General features: G+C 44.9%; 1 protein-coding gene across 1 annotated transcript in view; it reads left to right on the top strand.

Annotated features, from left to right (window-relative positions):
- The first annotated feature begins 201 nt into the window (after positions 1-201).
- The window catches only part of WWC2 (WW and C2 domain containing 2), a 194262-nt gene continuing 184174 nt past the window's right edge, over positions 202-10289 (top strand). The window contains exon 1 of the mRNA XM_060246480.1: positions 202-410. Coding sequence (XP_060102463.1) covers positions 280-410 — 131 coding nt within the window. The 5' untranslated portion in view covers positions 202-279. The remainder of the gene's footprint in view (positions 411-10289) is intronic.

Here is a 10289-nt window from a genome sequence, read left to right as displayed (position 1 = left end):
GGGCTCAAACCCCCCCCCCCCAACCCAGCAACCCCCGGATCGGAACCTAGAGAGCCCGCACGCCCCCTGCCCTGCTGCAGCTACGGACTAAGGGCAGAAGGCGGCGGCGGCTGTCCAGACATGGTGGACTAAACTCCGGAGGGTTTCCCGAGCCATTGCAAGAGTCTGCCCCCCCGCCCCGCTCCCAGGAGGAAGGGGGGAAAGCGCTTTTCTTTCCCGCTTCCCTCCTTTCTTTCTGGTTTTCTGTCCCTATGGAGCAGCGATCCCCTGCCCTCGATCATGCCTAGGAAAGCGGGGAATGGGCAGCTCCCCTTACCCGAAGGCTGGGAGGAGGCGCGGGATTACGACGGGAAAGTCTTCTACATCGACCACAACACCAAGCAGACCAGCTGGATCGACCCCCGAGACAGGTGGGTGCACTATTGGCGCGGGAGGCGGGGTGGGGGGGAAGGCGAAGGCACGCGGAGGAGGACGAGCGGAGCGGGGCACTTGGCAACGGCCACGCTTGTTGTTCGAACTTCGGCAGGAGTTTCTCGCCGCCGCCCCCAGCGGAGGGGAGCAAGGGAGGGTCCCACATAGTTACATAAGAAATCATCATCATTTGCGGGGAATGGGTGTGTGTGTGTGTGTTCCTCCTTCTAGTCTCCTCCTGCAAGGAAATGCGGGTAGGTGCGAGCCTGCGTCTTTTATGGCATGTGTTCGGGCTCCGGCGAGGGGTGTGCGTCGTGTGTGCGTGCGCGTTGGAGAGTGAAAGTGACTCTAAGCGCTGGGAAGCGAAAAGCAGAGTTGGGAGGGAAGGCCGGAGCTTCTGGGAACGTGACGGGGCACCGCATTTTCTTCTCTCTTCTCTCCCCCCCCCCCCCGGCATGTAAGGCCTTGGACTCTCTTTCATCTTAGGGTTTTTTTTTTAAAGGTCAGAACATCAAAAAGGTTGACATTCTCTGCGTTTGAACTTTGCGCAAAACTTTTATTATGTTTTTTAAAAACCCTTTTGAAGTTTGAAAGGATCGTCCTTCAAATGATAACAGATCTCCATAGCATTTCAATGAAAGAATTGTGTAGAAGTCGGCATTACATTTCCTTCTTAAAATCTACAGAGGTGCTGGACGTCCAGCCAGATATTTGGGTACGCCCCCCCCCCCCTCCTCCGCCAATCTTGGCACATTAAGCTAGAATGTATTTTACGTACTTTGTTCTGTTGGGATAAAACTTTTGTAACCATCTTATCTCTGGAATGGGCCAAGGTAACAAGAAACCACCTGGCAGTTTCCTAGGGGTTTTTTTTAACCGGAAATTTGGCACCTAACAGTTTTGAACTTTATTTTTGAAACTTTGACTAAGAAAAACGAAATAAATTGCCATGCTAGCAGTTCTGGTATACAGAGCCCCAGATCTGTAGCCCTTTCTCAATCCCATCCTTCCCCAAAGTGGGGTTCCTGGGCAGAAGCTGCAGGCTGCAAAGTCTCCGCAGGCCTCATGCCTGAATTGTTAGAAGTAGGCCTCATCTAGCGCTTTCATCCCTTCCTCTCTCCTCAGGTTATAAGATGCTCCCTGTCTTCTGCAGTCTTTTAAATTCAGACGAGAGATTTTTTTAGAAATGTCTGGAGCAGCTTCATGTTTCAGACTTCTCATAACTATTTCTTTTAGAGAGGCTCAAGTTTCTATTTAATCAGACCCATTGTAACCGCACAGTATTGTAATTCTGAGATGTTATCCCTTGGAATTTTTTTTAAAGGAAACTTTTCTCTTTTAGTTTATAATTTGTAGAGATTTATACAGATACATAGTTGTAATTTGCACACAGTGCAGCTGTAGTGTTGATCTTATTAAGTTCGTTGAAATCCAGTTATCTCAAACTAATAAGAGGCATTATAAATTTATGGCGCAAGCCCATCTGAATTATTTATGCAGGCCTTGGCTTATGTTTCCTGGGTGAAGTGGGAAGGGTGGCTGCAACATGTCCTGCTGGTGTCAGAGCCATGGCACTCTGGATGTTTTGGCGTGCCTTGTGCATAGAGTCTGAGGTTACCACATGGGGATTTTTCCTCAGGTGACCCACAGCCTGCCTTGCTTTTGGAGGGGAGCTTCCACATGATGTTGTGAACATGATGCATGGGGGCCCCCAGGGCTTTCCTCCTTTAAACCGACCCCTCTTTCCCCTTTAAACTCTGCCTGCAACCAGTCTGGGAAGGAAGCAGAAGTAAACTTTGGAATGGTGGAGTTAAGTTATCATTTTTCTCCCTCTCCCTTCAGCCCTTTATGGTTTTGTTTCATTTTGTTTTTAAGTTCATAGTTGAAGTGACAGAGTTGTGAAGGTGGGCGCTGGACCACACTTGAAGGCAGCAAGATTATTGTTGTGTCAGCACTTTGGTACCAGCATGACAGAAAGGTGGGGACAGAAGTGAGCAGCTTGCAGCTGCTGGAATGGCCTTGGGTCTGCCATAGCTCTTGCAGAGATGTCCTTGAAAGAGCAGCTTCTGTGAGAGCTCTCTCAGCCCCACCTACCTCACAGGGTGTTTGTTGTGAGGGAGGAAGGTAAAGGAGATTGTGAACCACTCTGAGATTCAGAGTGGAGGGCGAGATGTAAATCCAATATCTTCATCATCTTCTTCTTGGCACCAGGGCTTATGGATCCTAGATATCTACTCACTTCCCCCACCTCACTCCCTGCTGCTTTCATACCAGGGTGAGGAAACTTTGCCTGCCCTCTGTGGAAACAGAGATAATAGCTTTCCTGGGCAGAAAGGATCTGGCAAGTGTGGGTCATGCCCTGGTTACAACTAGCTTAGATCACTGCAATGCACTCTACATGGGGCTGCCCTTGGAAAGTTCAGAAGCTTCAGTTGGTACAGAATACTGCCACTAGGATGTTGATTGGAGTGGGTCTTAGGGACATCACTCCAGTCATAGCCCATCTGTACAGGCTCCCAGTTTGCTTCTGGGCACAAATCAAGGTTCTGGTGTTGACCTTCAAAGCTCTGTATGGTTTGGGACCAACATACTTTGAGGACAGCCTACACCTTTATGAACCTTCTCGATTACTGTGGTCATCTTTGGAGGCCCTGCTTCAGGTTCCCCCACCTTCTGAGACCAGGTGAGTGGCAATCTAGCAGAGGGCCTTCTTGGAATTCTCTGCCCAGGGTGATCCATCTGTCCCCTTCTGTTGCCTCCACCAGCAGGTGAAGACCTTTTTGCTCAGTTTGGCATTCTCTCAGTGATCCTTTCTTCTTGCCCTGTGTTTTAATTGTTGCGTTTATGTCTTTGTGTATGCATTATGGCTGTTTTTAATTGTTTTAATGATGTCTATTTTTATGGGGAGTGGTTTTAAATGGCTTTAAAAGTGATTTTATTATGACTGTTTTGTTGGCTGCCTTGGTGGCAGGATATAAATTTTTGTAAATTAAATAAAATCCTACAAGTGTGTTATTGGAGCTTAGTCGTATTGATACTATAACATTCTTATTTGACTTTCTCTGTACTTTGAAATATTGCTAAAATGTAAAGTAACCATTGGTGGTAGACTGCAGGAGAGGATAATGGTGCTGTGTTCTGCATATGTTTTCAATTTCATTTAAGACTGGTAAAATTTTGACAAAGTTAAATCTGTCCTCAGTTTATTTTACATTCTAAATTGTGTTTGCAAAATAGATTATAGGGGGGAAACATGTCCAAATAAAGAATATACAAAGCATAATACTGCATATCAGATTATGTTATGTTCAAGTTAAATATTGTTTTCTGTTTTTAACATACTATTTGGTTATGTTGATTTTTTCTGGAAACGTGATGGACATCCTTCCTATAAGTAACTGTCTTTTATTCTTTTAAGCAGAGTTGTAGACACAACTTGTTTTAGTATATGATCTATATGAACTGCATTTTATATTTCTCACCATATGTGGTTTGGAGTTATAATTTTTTCTGTTGTTATTTTCCTAATGTCTAAAGTGTGAGATGAGATGAGGTTTGAGATACTTTCAGTCCTGAGCGTAACTGTATTTTCTTTCGTAAGAGCTAATGAAGTCCTTGTTAAACAGTGTAGAAGACAGTGTTTGAAGTAACTCCATTAATGCTTGTCAATCTCATTATTCACTGTTACAAAACAAACAGAAAGAGGCACGTTGTTCTTGGTACTTGAGATAATCCATAACTAATGTATGTGGCTCAGCTATGAAATGGAACTATATGCACAAATGGTAAAAAGTATATCCGGGCATTGATCTTGAATTTTTATCCTCATGGTCTATAAATTCCAGAGGGACACCCATGTTAATTGGCTATAGCGAGGTGAAAATGAGCATCTAATGGTACCCCAAAAACAAATAGATGTATTGTGGCATAAACTTATGTGGATTAGAACATGCTTCATGCAGTTTGATCACATGCACATTTGCTTGGGATTTGCCCACCAAGTTCATCGTACAGCTTACTCTTTAAGAAGTATCCACAGGATTTCACGTTAGTCCCATTGCTTTCAATGGCATTTACTTCCAAGCTAGTGGTCTTCAGAGTGTAGCAATATGGCAGCAATTTCTAGAATCAGGCATGAGGCACAAGAATGAGCCCATAACTTTGCAGCTGGATGTGTTGCATGTGTAAAGTTCCAGGCTGAGCCCCTAGTATCTCCAGCTAAAAGAAGCTCAGGTGGCAGAACTGCAAAGGATCTCATTCTGGAGGCTGCACTAGACAGTAAGAGAGAAAAGGATAGTCCCAGCTTCATGTGAGATAATGGGATTGAAGAGATTTTCAGTAAAGAATAAATGAGATGGTACTGAACCAACTGTTCTCCCCTCCACATATTTTATAGTTCTTTTAAGTAGTTTTTCTTTTTTTCTTTTACCACCTAGAAATCTGGGTCTAGGTGGACCAATGGTCCAATTTTGTACAATCTGCTGGGCTTCAGATCTTGAAATAAGCCAGGTTAAGTATAAAATGGTCTTGGAAGCGGGTCTGTAGCTATGGGGGGGCCTGTGGGAGCTCTGCCCCCTGACTTCCTGATAGGCCCCCTGACTGAGCAGAGCAGGCTCTGAAGCACATAGGGAGAAGCAGCCCATCTGGCGGTATTCTCCTCTTCCATTACAATCATTAGCAGCTGCCGCTTCCACCACCCGTGTTCCAGCAATGCTGTCTCACTAGGCTGATCTTCAGTCACAAGAAGGGGATCCTAATTTTCCTACCTGCTGCTGGTTTGCTCACTTTCACCTGCCCCCCCCCCTCTTTTCCTTTCTCAGAGTCAACAAGGGGTTTTTGAGATGGGTTGGGGGAAGAGGATGCTTGGGAGTAAATGAAGTGCCTTCACAGAGAAGGGGAAGGATGGCTGGAAGTGACGCTTAGCCACAGGAAGCCAGGTTCAGGCTGGGATTCCTGGCACAAGATGAGGAGAGCTGCTTCCAAATCTGGGAGGGCTCGTGGGCAGAGAATCCTGTTTTCGTGGCAGCTGCCAGTTTGCCTGCTTCCCTCATCCCCCCTACTCATTCATCTGATTTAGCAATGGAGCTTTGACATGGATGGGGAAGGGGCTGCTTGGGAGTAAATGGAACGCACGCACACAGAGACAGGGAAAGACAAATCTGAGAAAGCTCACTTGAGAACCAAAGGTTGCCACCATACAGATTCTGCATCACTTCATCAACTTTCCCTTCTGCCTTAAGCGTGGGAATGGGGTGGGGGATGAATGCATTGGGCAGGCTGTGCGTAGAGAGTGGCTGCTAGTACCGCACATAGGGGGATGTGGCAAAGTATGCCCTGGAAAAATTAAATGCCCCCCAACTTAACAAATCCTGGCTTCGAGCCTACTAGGGGGTGGCCTTTGCAGGGCAGCATTCCTTCTGACTTCTGATCTTCCTTTCTTAAATATACTTCCTGCAGTATCGCTTTGCTGAAGTATATGTCTGCCTTAACCCAGAGATTTGTGGGAGCCACCGCCAGGCAGAATAGGAAATTTGGGTCTAGGTGGACCAGTGGTCCAAATCTGTACAACCTGCCTTCATATATCATATGTTCTTGATAGCTCTGTGCTACTTTAATATTGTTCTTTTGTTGTTGTTGTGATGAGGTTTCAATAAAGAGTGAGACAAATCTCATAGCTTAGCATAGAATACTATTTTAGCTTTAGCAGCATAACATTCTGCTGTATTCCAGCAAGTAATTGACATGTTAGGATTTACTTGCCTACAGTTGATAGTGAGTGAGAGGAAGGGAGACATATGAGCCACTGATCTTACTCATGATTCAGGTACAGTTCACTCAATCAATAATTTATTACAGTCATGGACCAGGAGAATAAAACATATATTAGCGGAATGATTACGGAAAATATGTACAGCCTTAGAGCAGGTCACACATGTTGAAGCCAAGATGGTAAAACTGATCTTGGACAATATCACTTTGTACTGTAAATAGGGGAATGTATGATGTTTCTCATGTGGGGGGGGGAATAACTCTGCAAATAGGGCTGATATCTGGTGGAAATCCAGGCTAGAATGCTTCCCTAATTTGAACAGATTTGTGGCTTCATCTGTTGTTGGTGTGAACTAGTGTTAGGTGGGAGGGGTCAAGCACATCTGGTTTGCTGAAATGTCAGTAGTTTTCCAACCACAGCACAATTTCATATGGCTCCTCACAGGTGGATTGGAGGGGGGGAGATTATGAAAGAAGAATGAATATGTGAATACATCACAAATAAATGTGTTTTGGTCCTGTGGAGAAACGCCATTTTAGTCAGTGGTGGTGCTTCATTTGGCAGGGGTCAGTAAATCCCTCAGCCGGCGTTGTAGCCTTCCCCTCACACCCCCCCTCCCTTCCAGAGCCAAACCAACAACGCTAGGGGGAAAATCTCCTAGAGAGGCAGGAAGTGCTGTTGTTCCTTGCATGTGTTAGGCAGGAAGAGAAGCGAGATTTGAACTGGGGCTCGAGCGAGCATGTGGTGAGCAATGGAGGCTCCTGCCGGGGAGGCCCCCAGGCAGGCAGACTAAGTAAGTAATTCTCAAGACAGGACAAGTTTAGGTCAGGGCCAGCAGGACGCGTTTATAAACACCTTTCCTTTGTTATGCTGTTTGCTGTGTTGTGCGGTGCTGTGCTAACTTTTTAAAGGCAACTGTTTTTGTTTTGTTTTTGTTTTCCTATCTTTTTCTCTTTTTAAATAAATATATTTTTACTGTTTAAATGCTGGCAGTCAAACTCTGTACCACATAGATCCCCAGACCGCTTTAGACCACGCTGTGTTAAGAAGGGGGCCCCGGGGAAGGGGGAAGGCATGCAGTTGGATAAGGTGCCAATCCTCCAGGGGTGCCCCAAAGAAGTGCTGAGGTCTCTGTGAAACCCAAGTGCGGGGTGGCAGAGGACCTTGAGGCCGGGCCTCATAGCTGGAGAGGGGGATTGGGAGTCCTGTTCCTCTCAATCTGAACCCCGGAACTGAGCAGGTGGTGGCAGCGAGCCCAAGGGGCAGGAGGAGAAATAGCTCCCTCCAGGAGTTGGCGACTCCATAGGGAGCAGACGGGACCGGGTCTGAAGGCAGAATCGGGCCGGTTCCGCCACAGTCCTGTGCTTGTTGGTAATGGAATGTTCCTATTCCACCCTTATTTTAAGTTCCCACATGACATCTTGCCATTTGGATGCTTGAGGTAAGGGATCTGATATGTAAGCAGTTTGGAGAAAGACTACAGGCCAATTCACACAATATTAGCATGTGACATTCCACAAGAACTCTTTGTTGTGTGTCTTCTAGGTAGGCAGGGTTACTATTCTGATTGTGACCATAATTTGTGGAGAAGGTGCTTCACCCCCCCTCCCCCATCCACCCATGCAGTTTTCACAAGGTGGCTCCTGCTGTTTTCTCCATTTGGAAACTTACTGTGAGATGTCATTACAAGAGAAGAAACAGTAGTTTTGGAGGGGGCATTGTCATTTAAGTTATTTTATGATTTGGAGCTAGGAAAATTTTTCCACTAAATCTTACTTAATTTCCTTCCTTATTACAGCTCCAGTTCCTCATAACTTTTGTGCGTTCAAGTCCAGTGATTCCCATTATAGCCTGTTTTGGTGGTAGAAGGGGACCCTTCCTTCCTTTTTAACTTGCAGAAAAGCTGGGTGGATCTATAAATACCTTCAGAGCTAACTCTTGGAGCTCAGTTGAGTTGGGCAGCCCAACTAAACTAAGCTCACTCTTGGAGCTCAGTTGGGCCAGCCTGACCCAGAGGTGAACTCCAAAGACATTTAAATGAGTTGTGCCACAGGCTGGCGTTGGGCTCTGACAACATTTAAATGCCTTCAGAACTCACCTCTGGTCAGGCCACTGTATCCAGAAGTAAGTTCCAAGGTATTTAAATGCTGGTTGTTGTAGATTTTCTGAGCTGTGTGGCTGTGGTCTTGGCATTGTGAGACCTGACATTTCACCAGCAACTGAGACTGGCGTCCTCAGAGGTGTAACTCTGAAAACTGGAGTTCTCTTTGGGTAAAATTGAGAAGAAGTTGGTAGGTAGGTAATTTATATCTACTCAGGCAGAACATGAAAGACAGTGCAGACTTGGCCAATCTGAAAAATCAGCAGTGGCCGAACATATTCTAACTCAAACAGGACAAAGTATCTTATTCCAGGACACTATAATGCTGGATAACACCTCCAATTACCATGTTAGATCACACGGAGAAGCCATTGCAATCTATAAACATAAACACAATTTCAACAGGAAGGAAGGAAGTTTAAAAATGAATAGGGCATGGCTTCCAGTCCTGAAAAACACAGTTTACAACAGCACAGTTTACAACAGCACTACAGATAAGATTAGAATTTCAATAGCCAATCCATATACAAAAGAACCCCCTCAGGTAAGCTCCTCCATTAGCATGTCACAGCCCGGGAAGCTCCCATGAGATAATGACTCAGCCCTACCCCATCTGCCTGAGTATAAATTACCTACCTACCAACTTTCTACCAGTTTTCTGTGTTACACCATTGAGGGTGCCAGTCACAGTTGCTGGCAAAATGTCAGGTCTCACAATGCCAAGACCATGGCCACACAGCCCAGAAAATCTACAACAACCAATGGACTCCAGCTGTGAAAGCCTTCGACAACATATTAAATGCCTTTGTAGCTAGAATGAACCTCATGGGCAGATTGGGGGGAACACATTCTCCTGAACCCCCTGCTCCCAAAGCATGAACTGGCCTGATTCGGATGAATTTTGGTTCGTTCTTTGTTTGATGGAAGTAATGGGAATAGAAGTAAATGTGGCTGTTTTGGTTGATGGTTACTGCAAATATGGCTTTCTGTGAACTGCAGAGGTGAAGTAAGATATTTTATTTCTGTTTATTTAGGTTTTACTGTTATAATGTATTTTAACATTTAAATGGACTGTTTCTATTTTGCTATTGTACTGCATTTGTAAACTGATCTGAGAACTTTTGTTGAATGAGAGTAAAAATCTTTGTAATAAGTAAGAAATAGATGGGTCATGTGCGAATAACAAAATCCATATCCATGATGAAGTGATTCCTATATGAATGCCAAGTAAAGAAAAGAATCTCTCACTCTTATGGTGCATGTCTAGTTTGGGAAGGAATATTGCTACAATGCCTAATAAAACAGTGTGGGGACACTGAAGTGGACTGTAATTTTTAAATAGCAAATATGATTGGTAACAATAAAAATGTCAGTTACTTCACAAAAGGCTGCTGAGGTTAAACCAGACAGACAGGCTTCAAGTACCAAAATCAAACTGATGTTTGCACAACCATAATATTAAATGGCTGAAGATGTGATGACTTTGCATTATACTCATTAATCTTTTTTTCACTGATGATACTGTGCATTGTAAAATTGTCTAAACAATATCATAGCACAGTGACCTGAACACCAAAGAATATTAGCTAAAGTCTAGTAGCACCTAAGAGAACAAGATTTTCAGGGCATAAGCTTTTGAAAGTCAAAGCTCCCTTAATAGGGCAAATCGAAGCAGAGATCCTAGAGTCCTTATATCTCAGACGGAAGGTGGGAGGGGTGTTGAGGAAAAAGGAGTATGGTTACCATTTCCCTGGTGGTGCCAGGGAAGCCCCTGATTTTTGGACACCACTCCCAAACAGGGATGTCACCATGCAACATCCCCAACGCAATGACATCACCTGGAAGTGATATCATTGTGGCGAGGATGTTGTGCAGGGATGTCCTGGTATTTGGTGAAACTATTATTTTGATGTTGAAAAAAAAACAAAGAGTTTGCCCAAATACCAGAGCGCCCTCTGTGTGATGCCCCACCTACCCCTGGAATGCCCCCCAAAGTTCCCCAGCCCA

Source organism: Heteronotia binoei, chromosome 9 (genome assembly GCF_032191835.1).
Source record: "Heteronotia binoei isolate CCM8104 ecotype False Entrance Well chromosome 9, APGP_CSIRO_Hbin_v1, whole genome shotgun sequence".
Taxonomy (NCBI): Eukaryota; Metazoa; Chordata; class Lepidosauria; order Squamata; family Gekkonidae; genus Heteronotia; species Heteronotia binoei.
This window is presented reverse-complemented; position numbering and strand designations above follow the sequence as displayed.